Below are 27,618 nucleotides of genomic sequence, written 5' to 3' on the forward strand. Positions count from 1 at the left end.
TCAAGTAATAATGGTGATGCCACGTGTTGCTAGAGCTGAGTATATTGAAAAAAGTCTATTTAAAGGGGGGTCTTAAGATATGTTGAAAACGTAGGGTTAAGCAATGGCCTTTCAAGGGTCTTTGTTGCTAGGCCTCTTTCTATTATTAACCAACGTCTTGGTTTTAATAGAAGTCTCATTAGCTGCAAATGTGCCAAGCCATGAAATTACACTTCCATTCAACCGCACCATTTTCCCATCTGAATTCATATTTGGGGCTTCCTCTTCCACCTATCAGGTAGGATTTTGGACTTGGATTTTTGGTTTATTCTAGTAATATTTGAGTACATTATGTAGAAACCAACTGTTGGAAAATGTTGCTCATGACAGTATGAAGGAGCTTGGAATGAAGATGGTAAAGGCCCCAGTATATGTGATACCTTTACCCACACTCATCCTGGTCTCTTTCTTTCCTTTAGTCTCTCCTTTCCTTTTTGTTTTTTTTTCCCGATGCCATTTACAATATAATTATGTCTTGTTCTTCTTCTTTTATCCCACGAGCAGCTAGTTCATGTAGTTAGCAAGAATCCAACTAACTAAACTGGGCTAAAGTGAATTAATATGCTTGGAAACTTTTGTTGTGCTTAGAAAAAAAATTCCTGGAAAAGGAGACTCCATGCAATTATCAAGTTCAGCTTTTGTCGAAAACAATTTCTTCCGTGACTGAACAAACAAATCAAATTGGATAAGGAACCAATTTACTCACAATTTTGCATAGTGCAAATCAAAACCAAACCAAACCAGCTATATCGACTTGTTTTCGAGTTCTTTTTTTGTTATATGAATATTATTTTAAATTTTACTTTGTTAAATCTATAAATAAAGTGTTGATAGGTGACTATATATTTCGTAAAAATTTTAAAAAACTGAAAAACATATGATCTATTAAATATTCTTATAGAATTTTTTTTAGTAATATGTGATATAGTTATTTTCTTGGTCTTCGAACAATAATTTTTTGTTGATATACACTTTCAAGTTAATCGAATTTAATAATTAAATATAAAAATTAATATAAAACTTAAAAGATGATATGTTATAAATTTTAAAATTATCAATAAACCATTTCAAATTCGAAAAATAGATAAGAGTTTAATAGATCTTGACATATGAATATGGAACAACCAAAAGATTGACGCGTTTCAATAACATTTGATAAGAAAGTTATGATACAACCTATTATTTAAAGTATAAAAAAATAGATACATTCCATGAGAAGATTACAAATATTTCTAGGTATCTTTTGAAGAAAATTCTATATAAATTCTTCAATGTATCTATAAAATTATATATTTATTTGTTGGTTTGATTCGAATTTTTATTATTGAATACCAAACCAATCAAACCAAACCTAATTAAATTTTAAATTGATTTGATTTGACTTTTCGATTTGGGGTAGTTTTCTTATCCGGTTTGAACAGCCATAGTACTTCCTCCACCATGCCCATGGATTACTCATATTTGTTGAATGATCTCCATGTGTTTTCGGAAAGACCAAAAAGGAAGAAAAAAGAATATCTTAACCGTAGCTGATTGTCTAGGCATATATGTAAATGGACGTCCTTTTTTGCAATCAACCGAAGTCCTATATCGGTCCCACCCATGACCCAACAAATATCTGTAAGAACAGACCATGAAAATAAATTTATGTCAGATTTGTTCCATTTATACAGTAAATAAGGCAGCTATTGGGGCATACTTGTCTTGCACAAAGACACAGCATGGGAGGCCCCATACATAGACTGATCACTGGCAAAACTAGCAAAGCAGAGTGTCATGCTCAACTGTCCACAGTAGTATGTCTCAGTCTAGCCCACTCGGACCTAAATGTTTTTAATTGAAATTAAAAGGACACAATTGAGATCTGTATTTCAATTACTCAATCTTCTTCGTATCTTGCTAGCGTCTCCACCATCTTTAATACATTGAAAATGTGTGACTGTGCAGTGTGCACTCCAATGCTTAATTTATAAAGAAAAAGAAATCACTCAAATGCCAACAATTATTGGGAAGAAGTCCTCTTTTTGTCCATTCAAAAATATTCAACAATGGTTTATTTTTCTAACTCATTCGCTCTAAGAGTATGTTTGGACATAAAAAATTTTTTTCTTTTTTAAAAAAAATTCACTTCTTTTCGAAATCAGTGTTTGTTCATAAAATTTTCAATTCTCACCTGAATATGCATTTTGGAAATTTTTGAAAATTTGAAAAACTCCAAAAAACTGTTTTTCAAAATTTTCACTCAAATCACTCACAAAACTTCAATGCATATTTACGGTACCAAGCTTTTTCCAAACGCCCACTAATCTATGAAATATTTACTCTTTATGGACCATGCATAAATATTTAAATTTAAACTTGAGATATTATGATATCTATGCAGAAAAAATATTGGATCACAGCAATGGAGATGTAGCTCTTGACTTTTATCATCGGTACAAGGTATGAAATTTCCAATGCTTACTATCGAGCGGATGAGGAGAAATGAAGAGATATATTCGTCCATTTTCTCAAAACTATAAAATAGGAAAAAGAATAACTCTAAAACTGTTATCAAAATTAATGCTTCTCCCTTGCAGGATGACCTTAAACTAGCAAAATTTGAAGGACTGGATGCCTTTAGGTTTTCTATCTCTTGGACAAGAATTCTACCACGTAAGGAGATTTGATAATATAACCTATTGTCCCGACTTTTTATTTGATTTACTTATGTCACTAATTAACGCATTTTATTCACCTTTGATGTGACAAGAGGTGTTGGTCAGATGGTTAACACCCTCTACCTACAACCTCAAGGTCGTGGATTCGAGTCACAAAAAAAAAATGCACTTTTGTTGTGTCTAAAATCTTTCATTAGCAAAAAAGAACTTGCTAAAATTTAAGTTAACTTCTCATAAGCTCCATCCATTATAATGTTAAAGTAACTAAATTATGCTTTATCCTATTAAAACAATTGAACTTTACTTAACATAATAGTAAAATCACTAAATTTTAGTAACCTTCCTATGATAAAATAATTTAGTAACGGTACTGTTATATATAGTGGATAAAGTTAAGTTACTCTAATAGGGATCCGGATATCAAATCGATGCAAGTAAAACTAGTGGCGGATTTACCTTATAGGTTAGGGGTACACGCCACCCGCACACTTGGCAAAAATACTTAGCAAGTATGTTGATATCAATGAAATAGAGATAATATATATAAATTGGTACTCATATTACACAATTGGCGCGTGGGTCCCATGTTTCAGCGTTGCCTCTTAAGGCTCATGTTTCCTGCAGCAGTGTTTCAGTCATTCTTTTTTTTCCCTACTTGGCATTTGTATTTGTACCCGTTTTTTGGGTCACGTTTTAGTTTGTGCCCGCTTTGCAAAAAAATTACAAGCGTACCCATTTTTTCGCGTAACTTCAGCATACAGGGTTGAAGTAGCAAAGACAATCACGCAAAACTTCAGTATTCTGGTAGACAGACAAGTGTGCTGAACCAAGTGTACTGAAGTTTTTGTTTATAATTGTTGAGCTTAAGCATAATAGCTGAAGTTTTGTTCTCTATTTGCTGAAGTTTTGGTTTGTAATTGCTGAAGTTTTTGTTTTAGTTACTGGAAAAACTTCAGCTCTAGCTAAAATTTTTGTTTTGTAACTGGCGAACTTCAGCAGTTTTTGTTTTTGTAACTGGCGAACTTCAGCTCTAGAGCTGAAGCTTTTGTTTTGTAACTGGCGAACTTCAACTTTAGAGCTGAAGTTTTTGCTATTTATTACTATGAATCCACAATAATCTTCAAAGCGGGAATCACATCGTATGGCAATCCACGACGATTTTCAAAATGCGAATTCACATCGTATAGCAATCTAAGTCCTTGTGAAATCAAATAGCTAGTATTCTTGCCAAATTACTTGTCGCATTTGAATTTTTAGTACTTACAATTAAAAGAAATTCTGAGTAATAGTAAGAAATATTTATTTAAAAGAGATAGTTGAAGAATAAACTTCGTCAAGAATATCTCCACAACCTATGTCAATTAATGGAACATTTTCACAATCAGCGACTCCAGAAAGGAGTGACCCATCGGATTGAGGGCGGATATAACTTTGAGGAGGAGAATGAGGAGGAGAAAGTGGGCTGAAGTTGGTTAAAAAATGTGTACAAGTTAAAACTTTTTTTAAAAATGGGTATAGGTTAAATGGGGGCGACCAAATAGGGCTTCCCGTGCAATTTTTACTACTTATTAGTAGTAGTCCTTAATTCCTTATCTCCTTTATTCTCCGGTGGGCCTTGGGCCCTCATTTCTTCTTAACGGGAGAAATTCAAAAATAGCCAAATTTATAAGTGGTCATTCAAAAATAATCACAGTTTCAAAAATAATTAAAATTTAGCCACTTTTCGTGTAAAGATAAATCTAAACGAAAATATTGTTCAAAATCCGAAAAAATATTCCATCATAATACACTGGAGTTTCAGTATAATATATCGGTCCACCATAATATACTGGAATTTGGAGCACCGGTGCTACAGTCTCTAGTATATAATACTGGAGCCAGCAAAGTATACTGGTCCATCATAATATGCTGGGAGTTAATACACAGGTGTACCGAACTCCAGTATATTATGTTGTACCGGTCTCTGTTGCCGCAAAATAGTGGTTATTTTTCAATAACTTGGCAAACGTTGACTATTTTTGAATAACCAGTCCAAAAGCTGGCTAGACCGTACTATTTTAACCTACTTAACTTCCCCAGCTTCTTTGTTTTTCCTCCTCTTTCTTTTCTCTTCCTGTTATTTGCAACGGAAAATCTCTCTATCTTTTTTTAATATTTCTTTACGTTAGCCTTCATTTTGCTTTCTACTGTTATACATTATTTCATGAACAATCTATCTCGATGCATAATTTTAAAATGATTTTAGGTAATATGTAGTTTCTTTATTTTTAACGATGGAACATTAGTTTATATATGGAGTATAATTTGAGCAATATCATTTATTGGCTTTTGAAAGAAAAACAAATATCTTGATTAATAGGGGGTTTGAGTTGATTTTCATAGATTGACAATTTGAAATTTTTAGTTTAGAAATAATTGTCATATAACTCGATAATTAAATTGAAAATATTAACCCAAGAACAATGATCAATTAATCAAATCGAACAAAAAATATATAGTAATTAAGCGATTTTTAAAGAAAAGTTTCTAATTGGAGGCGTATTTTGATGAATTATTATTATTCTTAATTTTATTCTAGAATATAATTAAATCAAGCATAAAAATAGAACTAAAATCGAACTTATTTCCCTATTTGTGGATAAAAGACATAATTGAATTAACCAAACACTAACAGAATCGATCCTTTTTCTTATTCAGTCTTTGTGGCTAGTAAATATGCTATATATAGTGACATCCGCAACCTTCAAATTCTAAATCCGTCTTTGTAAAAGTGTCTATGAGATTATTCTACCCATAATTACTGTCAAGTTAAAACAAATCATTAAAAAAATTCTCAGCCACATTGAAAGAGAATGACCTAAAGCGTCGGTGAGCGATGCTTTTAGTGGAGATTAACTTAAGGTTTAGACTTCTGACCTCTTTTTCCTCTATTATCATTATTCCAGGCTTGAAAAACAAGGAAGTACTTCATTTTTGATGTTTGATTATCAAAATATTTTTGTCAAACAAATTTTTTTACCAAAAGGAAAAAATAATTTCTCTTACTTTTAAGCGGATATCATTTATAATTATAATTATAATTATCTTAATTCTTATGTTTATGTCACTGCTCCAACTAACATTTACACATTACTATCAAGTTATTTTAATGTAATCACTACGGGTCGTTTGGTACGAGGTATCAGAAGGTATAAGGGTGGTATAAAAATTTAATATCACCTTAATACTCTGTTTGGTTAGCAAATTAGGTATAGGTTATACATACAAACAAAAAAATGCTAAGATTGAGCTAATAATTTGATTTAATTACTATTTAGGTATCAAACCTTTGGCAACACTTTTCCATTGGGATGTGCCTCAAGCACTAGAAGATGACTACCTTGGTTTTCTCAGCCCTAAGATTGTGTAAGTCGCTGTAAATTAATTATTTTTTTCTTAATCGTCTTATACTAATAAAATGATTTGATTTACGGTTTACAAAACATTGTTTTATATAGATAAAGCATTGCCTTGTATAAATAATTATTTTTCTTCCAAGGAAAATAGAGCATAAATTATTAAGATCGTAAATATTACAAAGCCATAATATTATTACTGCGTAGGCGACATTCTAGTTTAAGTTACTCTTCAAAGTCTTGGTCAAACACTTGAATTACATAAAGGGAGAGGGTTTCCTAAAATTTAAAAATAAAGAATGTTATGAAAAACTCCAAGTTGTAGAACAAAATAAATTATCTAGTGTGTGTGCGCGCGCTACTTTATTGACCTCTATGTACTGTATGTTTAACTGATGAATCCCCCAACTTATGGATTAATGACCTCCATAAATGATATAGCTCGTGTCCAAATTTAGTATGTATATATCGTAAGTTCTAAGTCCAAACTAACACCAAATTAAATTTAAGAAATAATTAGTGATGAATATAATGACTTGTATTGACAGGGAAGATTTCCTAGATTTCGTGGAGATTTGCTTTAAATTTTTTGGACATAGGGTGAAGCTGTGGTCAACCATGAACGAGCCATGGATTTTTTCAGTGACCGGTTACGACAGTGGCACGTTGGCACCCGGCCGGTGTTCTGTTTGGAGGAACAATAACTGTTCCGCTGGAAATTCTGCCACCGAGCCTTATACAGTTAGCCACAATATCCTTCTTGCTCATGCAGCTGCTGCTAAACTCTATAGGCAAAAATACAAGGTAATGATGTTACATTATATTTCACAAACTAAATTTTTGGAAAACCAGCTGATTAGGCAATAATTAGGTGGTAATATTCCCGAACAACATCACCCTTATAGTGAGAATAGTTTTTGTTTCATGCGTTGACGAAATAAAGAATTACACAATTAATTTACTTATAAGATAATTAGTATAAGTAAACTTTTATGATAAATATTAATTGATAATTTGATAAAAAATAATAACTGGCCAGCTATAATAGATTAACTTGTGTATATATATATATATATATAACACTTAAATCTAAATGAGAATTACTGTCTATTTTTTACTTTCGGAATCCTATTTGAGTGAAATCGGACCTACATAAATTAGTCTCTTTTCTTTCTTTCTAAATATTACTATTTACAAACTTAGAGACTGCATTTAATATTACGACCAGTAAAACTTTTAGTCTCGTAGTATGTTACATGGTACGTGTTTAATCTGTAATGAAAAGTATACTAGAGAAAACTAACAGTTGTGTTGGAGTATAATAAGGTGGTTATGGTAACCTGGTGTCACACCTCCTTTTTACACACCCGAAGGTAGTATAAGGGAGTTTTTTCAATTTAAGTGATATTATTCGAATTGGGATTAATTATTCATTTTTGTTCAGAATCGCCACTTGGGATGGTTTGTTTTCTGGTGTCCCAAGTCATCGGTTTATTTTTAAATCCCAAATCGAGGAAGATTTCGACTTTCCTTTTGAAGTCTGCGAACCAGAAATTCTGAGTAAGGAATTCTGTTAACTCGAAGGAAGGTGTTAGGCACCCCCGGATTCCGTGGTTCTAGCACGGTCGCTTAAACTATCATAATTGGCCTATTATCTGATTTTAAAACATGTTTTAGCCTATGGTATGATTTTTGCGGTCCACGACACATTTTATTTAACGTTGTTGAGATTTGGATTTGGGTCACATGAAATGCACACCCGAGTTTAAGGAAATTAATTTAAATAGCGCGCCTAAAGCAACTAAGCACTTTCAAGTTTGCGAGGGCCATGGAAAATTCAACTAATGGCACACCTCGAATTTTAAGGATTTTAAAAAAATAATTAAATGCGGGCCGCACATTTGGAGATTTTATTTGGCGCGGCGCACCTTCATTTTAATTTTTTTTAAGGGTATTCAAACTAAAATTTGAAGGGCCATAACTATTGATGTTACTAATATAACTCACCTTAATTATTTTAAGGGCTTAATTATTTAACACTCAATGAAGTTAAAAGTTCCATATTGTCGTTTAGTTAACAGTCAAAGGCCACAAATGGGCTTCCCATGTGAAGTCTAAAACCAGGAAAGCTAGCAAAAGAACTGGGCATGACTGGGCCGCAATTACGACCCAAATCATATTCGAAGGAAGCTGTCAAGCTTGGGCCCAGAAATGAGCCCAATTCCGAAACCTCAACAGGTCTGAGTGAAAAAACTCAGTGTCGAGTCCCTACAGCCAAGAACCAGCGATATTCAACAACAAAAAAAAATCAATGGGACCAATATGTGTGCAAACAACCTCTAGGCTCGTTTTACTTAGCAGCAAGTAATGACAATGGAATTCTCATCATGGACAACATGTTTAATCTAATTTTAAACCTGTATCACTATGAGTCATGCATTTTTGACTTTATCCCATTACAGAAAACTTTTGTATATCTAAACAAGTCCAAAATTCATTCTCAAACCAATGCATATATCCAATTACCTCGAGTACCCAGAGATTGATGCCAATTAGACCAGTATTCATAAAATTTTACTCCCCAAAAGCAAACAGTCACCCTTTTTAATCGAATGCATTCTGATTCTCAAATAAAACTAAATGATAAGCTAGAGATCAAAAGAGTCTAACTACATGCTTGAATATATGCATAACAAACAGTGAATGACTTAAATCACAGTCCCTATACACAAGATCTCAAATGTCCTGAATTACTTACACACCAATCAAACCATCAGACCATGTGTTTTCATCACAAACAAAATGCAGCATGGGTTTTCTAGGGAATAACACACTACTGCTATATTAAAATGAACAGGTCAGGCTAAATACTATTACAATATACCACTAAACTTCAGAAATTCTAAGTAAAGAACTAATATTGATGATTAAGGAAAAAACAGTATTCATTCATGAGATCTTCATGTAATTATAGCTCTCATACTTGCATCTCATCTCCTATAGAATCAGGGAATACCTGGAATTAAACGAAATAAGAAAAAGGGAGAATCAGCAATAATGACAGCAGGGAATCAGCAGCAGGTTCCAGTAACAAAAGTAAACCAACAAAACATTTTTCAAAACCCAGAAATGAAGTACCGCAGCCCAGAAATCAGTCTCAAACACACAATTAAACCAGCTGACCTCAAGACCAACCTCAATGACTAAGTCTCAAACCATTTTTAAGTTCAAATAATCAGGAAATCGATTCAGGAAGAAGAGAATTTCAGATTACAAAACTAAAGCTCAATGAAACAGTGTTTTCTCTAAAAAAATCTCCATTGAGCCTCAAGTAATTATGCCTTTATAGGCAAGTTACTAGGGCGGCCTTAGGTTTTTTTTTTTCATTTTTTTTATCCTTTCTCATTTTCCTTTTGCTAGTTAGCTCCCTTATTTTCTGACTTGGTATCCAAGCAAGGCTATTTTCAGCTTTCTAGGAAGCTTCTTGGGTGGTTACTTGAGAGATTCTCTCAGTGTATTGCCCCCAATTACCCCAAAGTGCCATGAAATTTACTTTGGACCAAATAGGGTCAAATGAACAAAAACCCAGACCCAAACTTGTCCAACGGGCAGACTTCCAAATTTGGGCCGTCATTCAATGAGCTGAAACTAATCAAACCCCAAACCCAGTCCGAAACAAACTTAAAGAGAAGGCAGCCCAAATCGAAACTGAGACGGCCCAAATATTCAATTCATCTTTTTTTTTTTAATAAAGCACTTTTAACAGAAAAATGTAAATTAACACTGAATTAATGAGCATCAATTCTGACTTAGGCTAAATGAGAAGGAGGAAAAGTTTAATGGCTAACAATTGAGCTTTAAGGTGAGAAAGAAAAGGAAAGAAAGTAACGATGAAGCCCCGATAAGCTTCGAAATCCTCAAGAACAAAGATGACTTTGATTCGAACTTGAACTCCGGCAAATCCAAGGCTTGACCAAACGGTGAGAATTGTAACACGAATATTAGCCGAACTTTCGTTCATGGCTAATAATTCATGCACCAATCCCCACCATGTACCAAGAAAGGAATGGGGCATAAGCTTGAAGAAGTTGAATCGTTTCAAGGATACGCGTCCGAAATCTGGCCAAAGTCAAAGGATAGAGCCTTCTTGACATCAACCAGACTTCCTTTGATGAAGAACCGAGGACTTCGTGCAAGTATCAACACGAACTAGGGATTTAAACCGGAAAATTGGAGCAAAAGGAAGAAAGTTTGGATTTTTATTTTTTTGATCTACAATTCGCCAGAATTGAGTAATCTTTTGGGAAAATCAAGGGCATGATGTGGAAGAGGGGATGATGAGGATTGGCTGGCTAAGATTTGGGGGTGTTTGGAGGAGCTCCGCCGCCGTGGGGCAATTTCCGGGCGGCGGAGAGACGGTGGAGATAGGCGGCGATTTGAGAGGAAAAGGGGATTAGATTTTGGAGCTCAATTAAATAAGAGACTGGACCAACTTGGTCGTTTAATGCTGAAGGAATACCTAAACGACGTAGTTAGGCATTGATACTACGTCGTTTTGGCTACAATGAAACGGACCGGGTATGGGGACGGGCCATGACCAATTCTGGACGGGTTTCAAGAAGACCTTCGTTTGGGCATAAGGGAATTAAAACAGCTCAAAATGGCATCAGCCCTTTTCTTTATTATTCCTTTTCTTTCCCTTTGTTTTTTTTTTCTTTTTCTTCTTCTTTAATTAAAAATCCTAAAATTGAGATCCTAGATTATCTAAATATGAAATTAAACTAATTATAAAAATTATAAACAATACTTAAATCTGAATTAAAAGAGAAAAATCAATAAGCTAAAAATCAAAAGACGAAAATGTAAAAATGAGCTATTTTTTATGATTTTCGAATTTCTATAAAACAACTAATTTACTAATTAATCTAAAAGATATAAAATCTTAAATGCAAATGCCATGTATATTTTCTTTTTTGAAATTTTTTCATGATAAAAATAAAAATTAAACGTGCACAAAAATGCAAACAATTAATAAAAAACCTATAAAATCCTATAAAATGGTAAATAATTAGAAAAAATCTATTTTCTTTGATTTGATAGGAGCAATTCATATAGGGCAAAAATCACGTGCTCACACCTGGTCTTTCTTTTTGCCCCTCAATAAACATAAAATATCTACCGCAGTCAGACCTCTCTATAATAGCATCGCTATATAATAGCAATTCATTATATATTATGTTATAATATATGTTCTCTATAACAACACTTTGCTATAACAATTAAAAAAAAATCAAAACAAACAAGACTGTTATAAAAAGGTTTAACTGTATATATTTCTAATGATGATGATAATTGCACAGCCAACTCAAAAAGGGGAAATCGGAATTATTCTAGTGTCTCACTGGTTCGAGCCTTTCTCCAACAAACCGGAGGACATTAGAGCATCTAGACGAGCACTTGATTTTATGCTTGGATGGTAAGTCCAAATATAAAGATTGTTCAGATGGTATAGAGTACTCCCTCTGTTTCCTTTTATTAGAATTTAGATCTATTGACTAGACATGTCCCTTAAGAAATTATTTATTAAAAATTTATTTTACTAAATTATCTTTGGTAATAATTATTAAAGTTGTAACTCCAATAAATTTGAGATGTGTGGGGGTTTTAATGCTAAAGATAATTAATATCAAAAAGAGAAAATAATAATTTTTTATTTGTATTTGATAAAATGAACAAGTAATTTGATTTAATTTTATTTTTTAGTATATGAAACTAGTAAAAGGGAACTAAGAGAGTATTAAATGTCAATATTACTTAATTTTTTTTCAGATGCTTAAACCTTTATTTGCAGGTTATTACACCCTTTGACTTATGGAGATTATCCCATAATCATGAAGGGACTTGTCGGAAAGCGCTTACCAAAATTTACCCCTAAAGAATCTGAATTGGTAAAAGGGTCCTTTGATTTCCTTGGAATGAACTATTACACCTCAAATTTTGCAGCCCATCTATCTAGTCCACTTAATACTGCCAATGTCAGCTTCACAACTGATAATCAAGTTAATCAGACGAGTAAGTTTTTAAGCTAACACATTAAATTGTAAAATTCCATGTTGATTACTTCATTTTATGTTATTTGTTGTATTCTTTTTGACAATTGTATGGCGATAATCCTGTAATTTTATCAATTTATCCATTTTAACCCTGTTCTTTATTTTTTATTTTTCTTTGTTTTTAGCTTCACGAAATGGACAGCTTGTTGGTGATCCGGTATGTTTCTTAATCCAACCTCCCCCCCCCCCCCTTCCCCACGCAATTTTTTTTTACGATGTTTATAATGAAGATGCCATCTCAATTCTATATATGATAATTTGTGACTGTAATAAATTATACATGCAATAAATAATCCTATTGAAAAATCATGTGACGAGTAATTTATTGTATGTTATATGGGCACCGAGGAGATTTACTTTTGAGCAAATCCTCATTCGAGAATAATTGTGCTAGTAAATGAGAATTCTTGAACTGTGACGAAGTTGAGTAAAAGTGAAGACTAAGAAGACAAACAATATTGCTAAAATGAATTTTTACTAATCAAATTCAATGTTCAGATAAGTGGATTAGTCTCACATGTTAGGACCAAAATAATCAGGTGTCATACGGAAGCTAGCAAAACAAATCTTGAGCGACGATAAATTATACAACAAAGGAGAAATGTACCAAAAGAGACACAAATATTTAACGTGGTTCGGTCAACTGACCTACGTCCACCGCGGAGATGAGCAATCCACTATATAAAAAGAGAGTACAAAATATCGAGAGAACAACCTCACAAAGAGGCAAATACAAGTGACACACTAACACGTGTCCCGTAAAGTTCTTCCCCTAAACACTACTCTAAACCCCTATAGCTACATTGTGGATGCTACTGAATGAGAATGACGGATCTTCAATTTATAGAACTCCAAACATTTTCCTACAAGAAAAAAGACTAGCCAAGTATAGGAGAATTATAATTTCCTTCTACAAAAAGGAAAACTCAATTAAGGTAATTATATTGCCCTTTCATTCAACAAATAGGAAAACCAAATATGGTAAGAAAATTATGGCAAACACCTAACAATTTTCCCCCTTGGCCGAAATTTTCTAACAAAATAAACTTGATCCACTTTCTTCACATAGCTTTCAACAAGTCGCATCTCCAAATCTCCACCACAAAGTTTGTCTCAACGTGCATAGCACACCGGTCAAATTTCTCAGAACAAAATCATGATTATAGTCAAATATGTTGTGACTAGAACTAAACCCGCCAAGATGAATCTGTCTTGAACCTCGCTCTGGTACCACTTGTTAGGACCGAAATAATTAGGTGTCATACAGAAGCTAGCAAAGCAAACCTTGAGCGACGATAAATCATACAACAAAGGAGAAATATACCAAAAGAGACACAAACATTGAGAAGGTACTCAAGAGGTTCAATATGACAAATGCAAAAGTTGTTAGTACTCCTCTTGCTAAACACTTCAAATTGAGTATTAGTCAGAGTTCATCTACTGATGAAGAGAAAAAGGAGATGTCTCGTATTCCTTACTCTTCTGCCGTTGGTAGCTTGATGTATGCTATGGTTTGTACTAGACCAGATATTGCACATGTCATTGGTACTGTTAGTAGATTCCTTTCTAATCCTGGAAAAGAACATTGGGATGCAGTAAAATGGATATTAAGGTATTTGAAAGGTACTGCAGATTTGAAGCTGTGTTTTGGCAATGGCAATCCTGAACTTATTTGTTACAGAGACTCTGATTTAGGAGGCAATCTTGATAATTCAAGATCCACTTCCGGTTATTTGATCACTTTTGCAGAGGGAGCTGTTTCTTGGCAATCTAGACTACAGAAGTGCATAGCTTTATCCACCACAAAAGCAGAATATATTGTTGTCACAGAAGGTGCCAAAGAACTATTATGGATGAAGGAGTTTATTAATGATCTTGACTTTGAGCAGCCAAGGTACATCTTATTTTGTGATAATTAGAGTGCTATCTGTCTCACCAAGCACTCCACTTTTCATTCTAAGACCAAACATATAAATAAAAAGTATCATTAGATAAGAATGGCCGTGGAAGAGAAATTATTTGAGGTTGAGAAGATACACACTGATGAAAATCCTTTGGATATGCTGACAAAGGCGGTAGTTGCAGATAAACATGAATTTGTAGAAAATTGGCAGGCATGAAGCTTGTCAATATTTTCTCTACTTAAAGACACATTTGGCCCCTTGGCTGGAGGGGGAGTTTGTTGGGCTCATGCCCATGTTGTCCAGCCAAAGGCCCAATGGCCTAATCCTATTCTCTTTTGGTTTCCATTCCTATTTGGAATTGGATTCGGTTTCTTCCTATTTTGAGTGAGTTTTGGCTTTAAGAGAAAGCACCACTCATGATCTATAAATAGGACAACCTTGGAGAATTATTCTAGGCTCATTGATACAAGTCTTTGAAAGACTTAAGCACATAAGAGTAGTTTTTGAGAGAATTTTCGTCAAGAGAGAAGAGAGGAAAAATATTTGTTTTGCTGCAGATTTTATTCCGACCAGCCAACATTCAAATCACGTTTTCGATTCGTTAACCGTTGGATCGGGATGAAATTACCGAGTGTTCGTAACATCTTGGTCTTGGATTTGAACAATGGAGATCGGATTTGGAGCTCATAGAATCTGATTTCGATCCTCGAACAACAACTTCGTTTTTGTGGATTTTCCTCTTTCTTCAATTGATTAGTTGTTGCTCTTGTTACAGTTGTTGCTCCGTATTTGGCACTTGTTGTGTATCCAATTTAGACAACTTTTGTAACCCTCTTTATTGTTATAGTGGAGCTTTTTGGATCTTTGTGATCCCGTGATTTTTACCTTCGATTTGAAGGGTTTTCCACGTTAAAATTTGGTGTTCATTATCTTCTTTATTTTCGTGTTTGCCTCTTCCTCATCATAACATCATATTGTCGCCGAACTCCATCCATTATAATAGTAATTTTATAACCAATTTTGTTACGGCAAAGTAATTGAATTTTACACGCTATAATAGTAAAATTACTAAACTTACTCGTTGCACTATTAAAGTCACAAAACTAATTTTATCATTATAAAGTAATTAAACTTTACACACTAATAGTAAAGTCATTAGTTTATCCAAGATAATGATAAAACATAGTATTAATTATCAAATTGAGTAGATTGAATTATAATGTGTAACATTTAGTAACTTTATTGTTTTAATGGGTAAGATTTAGTGGTTTTGCTGTCTTAATGTTTAAAGTTTAATTACTTTAATGTTATAAAACATTTTATGATTTCACTGAAATAATAGGTAGTTAAAGTTCAAATTAGTTAAGCATGACAAAAATTAATTTTGTGAGTTTATTGTTATACTAAGTATAATTTGGCGATAGGGGTTTGTTTTATTCCATCACCTCTAATGTGCTTTAGTAGGTAAATTAGTATATGAACTCTTATGGTTTTTTGTTTCCTATTATTGTGTTATCCTCACAAGTTTGAAAATTTAACATTCTGCAGACGGGTGTGAGTATTTTCTTTGTTGCACCAAGGGGACTCTATAAGCTTCTTCTTTACATAAAGAAACATTACAAGAATCCCAAAATTTACATCACAGAGTGCGGTAAGCCAGTGATCAATTGAACATGTTATACGTTAATCATTTCTTTAGTTACATATATTGACTAAGTTAAGAATCTCTGCGTATATCGGTTTTAATATTGTTTTTCTTTTTTTGGATCGTCAATAGGAATGGGTGAGTCTAATATTACCAAAGTTGAAGAGGGTGTGAATGATATCCAGAGAGTTGACTTTTATAAACGCCACATCAAGGCTCTTTACGAAGCTTTTAAGTAAGTATAATTTATTTATTTTAATATTTTGATTATTAACCGTTATGTATCTTTTAACTTTAAATAAAAAACAATGCTCTTTTTTATTTAGTTTTCCCTTTTTTTGCAGAGAGGGGGTGAACGTTCATGGTTTCTTTGCATGGTCATTTTTCGACAACTTTGAATGGGGTTCAGGATACACCCAGAAGTTTGGCATCAACTTTATAGACTACAAGAATAATCTCAAAAGATACCCCAAAAAATCTGCTCTTTGGATGAAGAGATTCCTTCTCAAGTAGAATCGTGATTCTGTGCTGAATGTATCAAATAAAAGTTCCGTAATGGAAGTGTTTCAAGCGTATTATCTATGATTGCCCGTTTTAATACCTTCTTTATGATTCTGCAACAAGTTTTATTATATCTAGGAAAAATACATAAGTTGCCTTAAATTAGTACTACAAATTTATGTTGCTAATCTTATTTAGCGACAAATTAACGATGAATTTGTGTCTGTCCATTCGTAGCTAACCCTTTTGCGAAGGGAAAATCAAATCCATGCAAAGTTTGCAATTATTAGCGACGATTGTATTCACTGCCATATTTAGCGGCAGAACAATCCATCGTTATTTAATTAATTAATTCAGTCCAAATTCAAAATTAATTTTGTGTTATAATTAATTCAGGACGAAAATTCAGTTGCTAATCTGTCACAATTTTTTATTTCATATGCTACTTTTAGCAACGAAAAATATCCGTCGCAAAATTGTGGAAGATTTCATTTCCTTGTGGAATCTTTTATTTAATGTTTTAAATGCATTCTGTTCAAACATATTACATGAAATTTAGTAACACCAGAAAATTCTCTCTCTAAAAATAATACTCTCTCCAACGGCTAACTCAACGACTATATTATCCAGCTCGTATCTCCACGCTCCACCAGATGAAGCCGCCGGGAGGCCTACTTCCGGCGAGTAAGGAGAAGCAAAATATCCCCTTGAGGGAGCGAAACTACCCACTGAAGGAATTCAAAAGAAAATCTCTTATGCAACATAGGTCACAACTCCGTCTTCTTCCAATTCGAACCCAATTCGCCATGAAAGGGAGCAAGTTATTGCAAGGCATACAACTCACAATGGAATGCAAACAGTGATATTCAAGGCTAAAGACTTCTATGGCATAATGGCAGAAGAACGTAAGTACACAATTATTGGTCGATTTCTTAAACCTCGCCCCCAAATTGATAGAATTAGGTCAAGGTTTAAGGAGCTGATAACTCTGAAAGAATCCGCCAGAATTAGTGTTTATGACAATTACAATGTCTTCATCGATCTGTTCAACGAGGAAGATTGGCAAACGATAATGTTTAAAAGAGTGATTGAAATTGATGGTCGGCAAATGTGGCTACAAAAATGGTCCCCTGATTTTAAACCTGAGGAAGATCTCTATGTTGCCCCAGCGTGGGTATTACTGCCGGGACTGCCTTTCCATATGCACACATGGCACTATGTTAAACAAATTCTCAGTTCTGTTGGAACCCTTTTGGTTCTAGATGCGGCTACCTGTGGAAGAACTAGACCAAGTATGGCCAAGATTAGGGTGGAGGTTAATCTCCTTAAGCCTCTGCCGGAAAGTGTATTCATAGGCCAGGAATATGAGGATTCACCACTAGATGGTTACACTCAGAAATTAGAATATGAGGCCATACCTAAGTATTGTAAACATTGTAGAAAACTGGAACACAATGTGATTGAATGCATGGCTTTAGATAAGAAGATTGCAACTAATGTCGAGGAGGTGCAAGACAAAAGCAAGGAGCATCAAACCAAGAACAAAGTAGCTGGTAAAGAAGAAGACCGCAACAACAAGCTAGAGAAAAATGAGACTGATACTACAAAGAATCAAAAACCAGTAGAGGGTGAACAGACTCTGAAGAGAAAAACTCAAAATATTGAGGAGGAAGAGGTAAAACAGAAAACAGACAGCCCTATACTACAACAAAAGATTGATGCTGAAACAAAAAGGAAGAAGAAAAAGAATAAGAAAGCAATGAAAATGCCAAAAAAGAAGAGCAGTGTCAAATTCAAACCTGCTATCAGAGATAAGATCACTAAGAAGCACTATCATGTCAAAAGCCTATCAATTCCACTACAAATAACAGCCTCGATGACTTAAGGTAATCACCAAGAGAATGTTCTAAGTAAAGATCGAGTAGCAGAGGGGGAACCCACTATGACTACTAATCAACTTCATGATACTGGAGAAATAAGAGCAAAGAGTACATGGAAGGAGGTAAAGAGCAGTGAGGAAAACAACAATGGCCAAAACAAACACAAGGGAGACAATCAAGAGAACAATACAATCACAGAGGCTACAACTGAGGATGTCCAGTCGACTAGCTTACCCTCTGATATCAAAAACCAAAAATCCATAAATATTTGTGTATATCTTAATTGGGATCACACGAAAAATCAAAGCCAACTGCCTGAATGTTGCAACCAAGGACAAATCAACCATATGGAAGAAGAAGAAACTATGGAATCCAAAACTATGACTGATAGAGAGGAGGTTACTTCTCAAAATCAGAATGAAGATGGATTTTCCTATTCTAGAGAAAGCAGCAGAAACAGAAAGAATGATAGGAAGAAAAGTAAACAAAAAGACCTCACAGAGATTGCTGAAAACTCCATAGACAAAAATGAATCACCTCTGTCCAGAGAAAGAAACAAAAACAAAAAAGCAGGAAAACAAACCAAAAACAACACATCCTCTTCTGGTAAAGAAAGAGGAAGCAAACAACAAACCTCCCCCTCAAACCAATGATTAGTACAATCTTATGGAATATAAGAGGGGTAAGATCCAAGAAGGCGATTCACAGACATAAACTTCTTATCAACATCAACAAGGTAGTTTTTGTGGCAATATTTGAACCCTTTGTTGATATGAATAAGATAAATGGATACAAAAGGTTCTTACGATTTAAACATTGTCACGCTAATTTCAATGGTAAGATCTGGTGCTTCTGGAACTACCTGGATCACACTGAGGTGTTGTTAAATAGTGAACAATAAATTACTCTCAATATGAAAGAAAATGTTGCAGATTCAGGAACCTTCATTACAACAGTATATGCCAAATGTACTACTAGTGAAAGAAGAGATCTGTGGGATAATATTCATAACATGAACAACACTATTGATGGCCCTTGGTGTATTGGTGGTGACTTCAATATTATCATGGATACGATTGAAAAACTAGGTGGTAATCCTCATCGAGCATATAGAAGTCTGGTTTTTATTAGCACTATGGAATCTTATGGCTTAATGGACATTGGTTTCACTGGACCAAGATACACTTGGTGCAACAATAGAAGACCTAGCAAAAGAATTTGGAAGAGATTAGACAGGATTAAGATCAATGATCAATGGGCTCAGCACTTCCAAAATAACACTGTGAAACATTTTGTAAGGAATGGTTCTGATCATAGAGTCATTCTAGTAAAATGTCATAATGACCAACAACATTACATCAAATACTTCAGATTCCTCAACTTTTGGACCACTCAACCTGGATTTCTATATATGGTTTAGGAGATATGGAACACCAATATTGAAGGTAATGCTATATGGAGGCTCCAAAGTAAGCTGAAACATCTTATTAAGCATCTCAGTCAATAGTCAAGGGAAAATATTGGGGACATTCATGAACAAGTAAGTTCCTGGGAAGCTAAGGTGCAAATCCTAGAAGAAATTGATATGCAAAATAACAATGAGCAAGGAAGAGAAGAGCTAAACAGATGTTATGCTAAATATACTAGATGACTGGGAATGCAAGAATCCTTGATGAAATAGAAAGCTAAGATTAATTAGTTCAAGGATGATGACTGCAACACTAGCTATTTTCATAGTATTCTGAGAGACAGTAGAAGAAGACTTCAACTTCACAGAATGAAAAATCATAGAGATAGGTGGATACAAGGTGAGGATAGAATTGTTAAGGCTGCTGTCAAGCACTTTAAGAGTTTCTTCAATCTCAACCAGCAGCCTAGTGTGAGCAATGATATCCTGAATTGCATTCCTAACCTTATTACAGAGCAAAACAATAAGAGGTTGATTATCCTGCCTTCAGAAGAGGAAATCAAAGACACTGTTTTCAGTATGAGCATTGAAAGCTCTGCTGGACCTGATGGCTTTAATGAAAAAAAATTTCAAGCTACATGGGATATCATCAAGCGAGACATCATTGAAATTGTCATGGATTTCTTTAAAGGGAAGAACCTCACTAAATTTTACTCTCACACCTGCATTGCTCTTATCCCCAAGGTGGATTCTCCGTCCAGATTTGAAGAACTCAAACCTATTAGTCTATGCAATTACACTAGTAAGATCATCTCTAAACTTTTATCCAGAAGGTTGAATCCTCTTCTATCCAAGCTAATCTCTAAAAACTAAAGTGGTTTTGTCTCTGGGAGACTAATCACATAAAATGTAATGCTAGCTCAGGAGATCATTCATGATATCTCAAAACAAAATAAGGGTGGAAATATTATTATGAAACTTGACATGGCTAAAGCCTATGATAGGCTCTCTTGGGGCTTTCTTATTGTCGTCCTTAATAAATTTGGGTTCTGTAAAGAATAGTCTGATATGATTTGGAGAATGGTCTCAAATGTTTGGTACTCGATTATTATTAATGATACTAGGCAAGGCTTCTTTACCTCTTCTCATGGACTCAAGCAAGGGGATCCTTTATCCCATCTCTCTTTATTCTTGTTGCAGAAGTATTAACTAGATCTTTGAACAACCTCATTCATAAGGAGAACTTCACTAGCTTCTCTATGAATAAGAGAGGGCCTCAAATAAATTATCTAGCTTATGCTGACGATATTGTTATCTTCTGTGGTGGTAATTCAAAAACTGTCAAGACGGTGATAAAAGAGATCAGAAAATATGAAAAGGCATCGGGTCAGCTTGTCAACAAGGATAAAAGCTTTTTCCTCACTGGCCCTAAAACTAGTGCTTATAGAATCAATAGATTGAGAGATTGCACAGGCTTTATGGACAAGAGCTTCCCTTTCACTTATCTTGGTTGTCCAACATATGTTGGAAGGAAAAAGATATGCTTCTTTGATAACATGGTTACCAAAATTATAAAGAGTCTTAATGGATGGCAAGGTAAAATGTTAACCTATGGGCGCAGAGTGGTTCTCATCAAGAGTGTTTTACAGCCTCTGCCCACTTACACGCTTACTGCTCTAAACCCTCCCAAAGGCACTTTGAACCTCATTGAAAAACATATGGATAGGTTCCTTTGGGGAACTACTGGGAAAAAAAATAATTATCATTGTAGTTCTTGGAAAATCTTATGCTTTCCTAAAGAGGAAGGTGACATTGAAATTAAAAGTCTTGAAGATATCTCTGCCACCTTAACTATCAAGAGATGGTGGAGATTTAGAACTATACCTTTATTATGGGCTGATTTTCTCAGAGCTAAATATTGCCCAAGGACTCATCCTGTTAAAAAGAAATGGATCTAGGACAACTCAAAGGCTTGGAAACATTTTCTATGGGCTAGAGACAAAGTAGAAGGCAATAACATATGGCTTATTAACTCTAGTGACTGCAGCTTCTGGTGGGACAATTGGACAATGATAGGTCATTTGGCTTATGGCAATAATAATATCACTACCTCCATTGGTAATAAAACCAACGTTAATGAATTTATTAGCAATGGTGGCTGTGACATGAACAAGCTGCACAACACCCTCACAAATCAAATAGTGGAAGCCATTAGCAATATCAACATTGGCCAAACAACTGATACAAATGATGCTGTATGGAATAGTATTGAAGATGGCCAATACTCAAATAAATTTGAGTGGCATATTATCCGCAAACAAAGACCTACAAATATGTTCTTCAGTAAGCTTTGGCATAACTCTATTCCTTTTAAATTCTCATTTCTTACTTGGAAATTGTGTTTAGGTAAACTCCCCTTTGATGAAGTACTTGCTAGATTTGGCAACCAAATAACATCCAGATGTTGTTGTTGCAATATGCCTAATAATGACTCTATCCATCACACCTTTCTGGAGGGAGAAGCAGCTAGGTACATTTGGAAATACGTTGGTGCTCCTTTAGGAATCACTCACCACCAGTGGCCGATCAATAGAGTTATTAAGGAATGGTGGGACATTAATCCAAAAAATGCTATACACAAGCTTCTATTATAGATAGCTCCAGTGGTAATCTATTGGGCACTTTGGAAAAGCTGGACGACATGTAAGTATGGCGAGCAAAAAAAATTCTACAAAAGCAAGATGGAATTTCAAACCATCTGGCACATTCAAGCAACCCCTCAAATCACCTATCCTAGTTATAGCTTAACAGGTACATGGCCCAACATTTGCAATATGATTGAAAGACTTCAATACACAGTGAATATCAAGCAAGTCACTTGGAATAAACCTATGGCGGGGATGATCAAACTCAATATAGATGGAAGCTTCATCAGAGAAAATGAAAATGCTGGCATCGGAAGTATTATCAGGGACAATGAAGGAGATTTCCTGATGACTTTTTCTCTCCCCGTGCGCAGTAGCAGTAACAATCAGGCTGAAGCAATAGCGGCCAACTTTGGCACTAAATTATGCATTCAACATGGGCTAGGCATGATTCATATTGAACTGGACTCTGTGGTGATTGCCAATATACTTCTCAACAGGGGAACCAACAACCTTAAGTTAAAGAACATTATCATGGATACTATTCATGCTCTCAGAGACGCTACTGTACATATTTCTCATTGCTTCAGAGAAGTAAATCAAGTGACGGATTTCCTCGCTAACTTAGCATCTTCTATCACTCTCTCAGCAGTTGCCAAGAGAGGCCAAGGGACTATTTCAACTAGATAGATGGCAACTTCCTTCAATGAGAAGAAGATATGATAAATGTAATTTTTTTGTAAGCAGATTGTATAGCTTGTATTAATAAAAGGTATTTAGGCTTTTCTTTCTTTCATTAGTTATAGAGGTAATGTCCATGTCCCCCTTTATTTTCTACCTTTTTATTTATATATAGACATGATAGGGGTCTTGCCTAACCTGCCACACCAAAGGCTATAGCCTGAAGGTGATGGCTTCAATTAAAAAAAACAAAAAGTCCAAACAGAAAAAGTTAAGTAATGAAAATCTTCAATAAAATCAACAAGACAAGCTAAAATTCAAATAAAAAAGCTACATTCAAAAACAAATTGTAATAAAGGTCTATTGAGAAATACAAACAAGAGATTCTCTTCAAGTGAAATATTTTAGGATAAATTATACCTACTCAACCCAAATAATTTACCCGGTGCTACCCGTTATTCTAAATAATATACTCGGCTCTACCCATTCCATAGCAAGCCCTAAGTTCACAAATACCTACCCAACCCAAATTATTTACCCGCCTCTATCCAATTCAAATTATTTACCCAGTCTACCCATTCTATAGATCAAAGCATGCCTATTAATGATCAACAATATTTATGGATTCTTACTTTTTATTTGCATTATTTATTTTTTATTTTTTCACCCCTTAAACTTGTTGCATGCAAGGTGCAATGGTGGACTGCACCAATGAAACTTGTCTTGCCCATGTAATGATTTGTCATGTCATTTTGAGCTTTAGATTTTTGTTTGTTGGTTTAAGTTCTTGATTAGCTTCAAATTTTATATTATGACTTGTGTGTATGTTCAGTTTCGGTTTTCGAGCGCTTCACGCTTTATTTGGAAGAATGATTTTCATTTTAAAAGCTTTAAGTTGGAGGAATTAACCTAGTTTGACTTTTGCATATTTGATCTCGAATTAGAGTTTTGATAGTACTGTTAGGTCCAGATGGTTATTTTAGACTTAGATGTATGCCCGTAATTGGATTCAGAGGTTCCTAGGTTGATTTGGTACCTTTTGGCGAAAGTTGGCAATTTAAACGTTTAGAATTTTCATAAGTTTGACCATGATTTGGCTTTATTGCTATCGGATTCAGATTTTGGATTCGGAACTTGGAATAGGTCCATTTTGTCATTAGTGAGTTGTCTACAAAGTTTGGTTTCATTCCGAGATGGTTTGATAGGAATCGGACTCATGGTTGTGTTTCTAGCAATTCTTGAAGTTTATTGTCATTTTCATGTGTTTTGGTGTTATCTTGGTGTTTTAATCACTAAGCGAGTTTTTATGATATTTTTAGACTTGTGTGGATATTTGGTAAGGAACCCCTAGGGCTCGGATGAGTTTCAGACGCGTTCCAGAGTGTTTGAGAGAGGTACAAATTTTGTTGGTGCTTCAGGTCTCGCAAATGCGAGATCCTGTTCGTATTTGCGGACCTTGCATTTTGCGATTTCTAGCAGAGTAGGATGGCTTCACATTTGTGAAGCCAGAGTCGCTTTTGTGATGGGGCACTAGCTGGGGCTTTCCGCTTTTGCGATCCGGAGGTCACTTTTGCGAAGGGGCCTTGGTTCGCATTTGCGAACTTTTTGTTACTTTTGCGACATTGGAAAAGTTATGCGGGGGATGCTTTTGAGATCATTCTTCCGCATTTGCGAACCCCAAGTCTCAAATGTGACACCTACATCTGATTATATATTGTGTATTTCGGGACTTAGTCTTATTTTGTCAGTTTTTGAGTCCAAGACTCGGCGGGAGAAATTTTGAGAAGAGATTTTTATACCAAACTATTGGGTAAGTTATTTTGATCCACTTTTGATTACATAGCATGATTGTGTATGAGATTTAAGTTCTAAATTATGAGATTTGAAGAAGATTCTTGAGGTGGTTTTGACTATGCTTTTAAAAATAAAAATTTGAGATTTGAGAGTCAAATTGAACTCGAATTTGAAAATAAAATATATATTTGGACTCATGGGGCTATGAGTAGTCAAGATCTATCCTTCGACTCGAGTTTTGACAAGGAGGGGGGCCCGTGATTGACTTTTATTGACTTTTTGGATATTGTGTAAAGATTTTAACTTTATTAATTGAAAGTGATTTATCTTGCATTGTTTGATGTTATTGGGTCAATTTTGGTCAAATTTAAGTTGAGCAAGGTTAATTTTAGTGTGACGACACGGCTAGTCGTCTCATGAGTTACCACTCCATTTTCCCTATTTTCTGCTTCCTTATGCCTTGTTTATCCGTGTTATGTGGTATCGGGTTGGTCGGATTGAGTTCGTAAAGGATTTGGTAAGGTTTGAAACATTTAGTCTCTCTAGAGTGAGTTTAAGTTTGAAAAGTCAACCGGATATTGACTTATGTGTTAAAGGGCTCGAATGTGAGTTCCGATGGTTTGGTTAGCTTCGAGAGGTGATTTCTGACTTAGGAGCGTGATTGAAATGAATTTTGGAGGTTCTTAGTAGATTTAGGCTTGAATTGGCGAAGTTGATATTTTGGCGATTTTCGGTTGGTAGGCGAGATTTTGATATAGGGACCAAAATGGAATTCCAAAAGTTGCAGTAGTTCCTTTGTATTATTTGGGATGAGTATGCAAAATTTTAGGTCATTCGGACGTGGTTTGGTTGGGTTTTTGATTGAAAGCGTAATTTGGAAGATTTTAGGAAATTTAGCTTGAATCTAATGTGTTTTGGTTGATTTGATGTTGTTTGAAGTATTTTGATGATTGGAACAAGTTTTAATAAGGTATTGAGATATGTTTGTGCTTTTGGCTGAGGTCCCGGGGGCCTCGGGGTGATTTCGGATGGTTGACGGAAAGGTTTGAGACTTGTGAAGTTGCAGAATCTCAGCTGCTTCTGGTATTTCTGCACCTGCGGATTTGGGGACCGCAGGTACGACGCCGCATGTGCGGAAGAGGAGCCGCAGAATCATATTATGGAGGAATCGTCAGGAACCACAGATGCGGTAGTGTGACCGCTCCTGCGAAGGCGTAAGTGCGGAGAGTTCACCGCAGATGCGGATTAGGCCATTTAAGTGAAGAACCGTAGAAGCGGTAATTTGGCCACATATATGGTACCTCAGAAGCGGGTATTGTGTCGCAGGTGCAAAAAGGCCTTGGTAGAAAATATAAATTGTGGCCTTCGCGAAATTTGAGCTATTTCTCCATTTTTATCTCGGCTTTGGAGCTTTTTGGACGATTTGAAAGAGGGATTTCAAAGGAACTTCATTGAGGTAAGGAATTTGGACCTAAAACTCGTTCTTATGCTATTATTACATGGATTAGAGCTAGAAATCATGGAAGTTAAGGATGAAAATTGGGGAAACTAGGGCTTGGGAACTTAGGACTTTGATTGAGGATTTGAAGGACCATTTGGGGTTGGATATGAGAACTTTTGATATGAAAAAACTCATGGGGAGATAAGGAATCTATTGATGTAAAATTATTAAATTCCGAGACATAAGCCCGGGGGTCGGGTTTTGGTAATTTCGGGATTTGTGCCATTTATTGATTGTTTTCGCTTGGGCTTTGTTCCCTTGGCATATTTTGACGTCCTCGTTCTAATTTTGGATAGATTTGATGAGAGTGGAGGCCGATTCGATGCGAGTGGAGGCCGATTCGAGCTAGGGATTTGACCGATTCGAGATGAGTAATGATTGTAAGTGATGTTCTGAGGGTATGAAACCCCGGACTTGCATATCGTTGCGCTATATTGAGGTGAGGCACACGCTTGATGACGGGCATGGAGTCGTGCACTGTTGGGGATTGTGACTTAGTCCATCCCGAAAGGCTATTTTACTGCGTATTTGACTGAAATCTATTTGCTATCATCATGATTTGGGCTGAATGCCATATTTGGGCCTTGTGTCAACCACTTGAACCCTTCGGGGATTTTTACTAGTATTTCCTCACTGTTTTGACTTTATACTTAAACTCAGTCATGCTATATTTCACTGTTTTCGTACTCAGCCATGTTTACTCTGTTTTAAACACTTACATAATTTTTTAATGATATTTTTGGGCTGAGAAACATATTTTACTACTACCCGACTGGCTTGTGAGGATTTTGACTGAGTAAGGCCGAGGACCCATGTTGTGAGGATTTGATACTGATTATGAGGCCGAGGACCCATGTTGTGAGGATTTGATACTGATTATGAGGCCGAGGGCCTGAGATATGTACGCCACGAGGTGGCTTGATTGATATGAGCCCGAAGGCCTAGTAATGATTCCACGAGGTGGCTTGATATTGCGATTGGGCCGTAAGGGTCCCCTCCTGGAATCTGTACACCTCTAGTGAGAACGAGTACCCATTGTGATGTGAGATTGAGCCGATGTGCTGGTATTGTTCTATGTGATTGCCCCGATGGGCTGGTACTGTTCTAAGAAGTTGCCCGAGGGGCGGATATGTTGATACTGTGCCCGAGGGGCGAATCTTTATGTGTTACTTTTCATAATTGACTATCAATTACCTGCTTAATTATTGAGAAAGACTTTTCATGAAACTACGTTTGAGTTAAAGAGTTTTACCTATCTTTCACTGGTTTACTGATTTAATTGTTTTACTGCTTCATTATAGAATGCTTTGTGCCTTACGTGATTTCTTCCTTTCAGTCTTTATTTACATTTGTTACTCACTGAGTTGGAGTACTCACTTTACTTCCTGCACCCTTGTGTGCAGATTCAGGCGTTGCGATCCTGCTAGTGCGAGTTGAGAGCTCCCGACATAT

The 27,618-nt window shown here is 35.3% G+C and overlaps 2 protein-coding genes across 2 annotated transcripts; both read left to right on the forward strand.

The window, feature by feature from the left end:
* The first annotated feature begins 72 nt into the window (after window positions 1-72).
* On the forward strand, window positions 73-16,467 carry LOC107774389 (beta-glucosidase 12). The gene is given in 13 exon segments (XM_075253527.1): window positions 73-277; window positions 370-439; window positions 2,423-2,481; window positions 2,619-2,694; window positions 4,148-4,166; window positions 5,940-6,104; window positions 6,643-6,898; window positions 11,455-11,570; window positions 11,946-12,166; window positions 12,333-12,364; window positions 15,660-15,762; window positions 15,889-15,991; window positions 16,101-16,467. Coding segments are annotated over 13 exon segments (1,563 nt in total). The 5' UTR covers window positions 73-103; the 3' UTR covers window positions 16,270-16,467.
* A 2,583-nt stretch (window positions 16,468-19,050) lies between these two features.
* LOC142180776 (uncharacterized) lies at window positions 19,051-21,503 on the forward strand. Its single transcript, XM_075252848.1, has 3 exons — window positions 19,051-19,464; window positions 19,837-20,289; window positions 20,670-21,503. Exons 1-3 carry the CDS (start codon window positions 19,051-19,053, stop codon window positions 21,501-21,503), a joined length of 1,701 nt encoding a protein of 566 aa, XP_075108949.1.
* Window positions 21,504-27,618: the final 6,115 nt, after the last annotated feature.

The sequence above is a fragment of the Nicotiana tabacum genome, chromosome 5, assembly GCF_000715075.1.
Source record: "Nicotiana tabacum cultivar K326 chromosome 5, ASM71507v2, whole genome shotgun sequence".
Taxonomy (NCBI): domain Eukaryota; kingdom Viridiplantae; phylum Streptophyta; class Magnoliopsida; order Solanales; family Solanaceae; genus Nicotiana; species Nicotiana tabacum.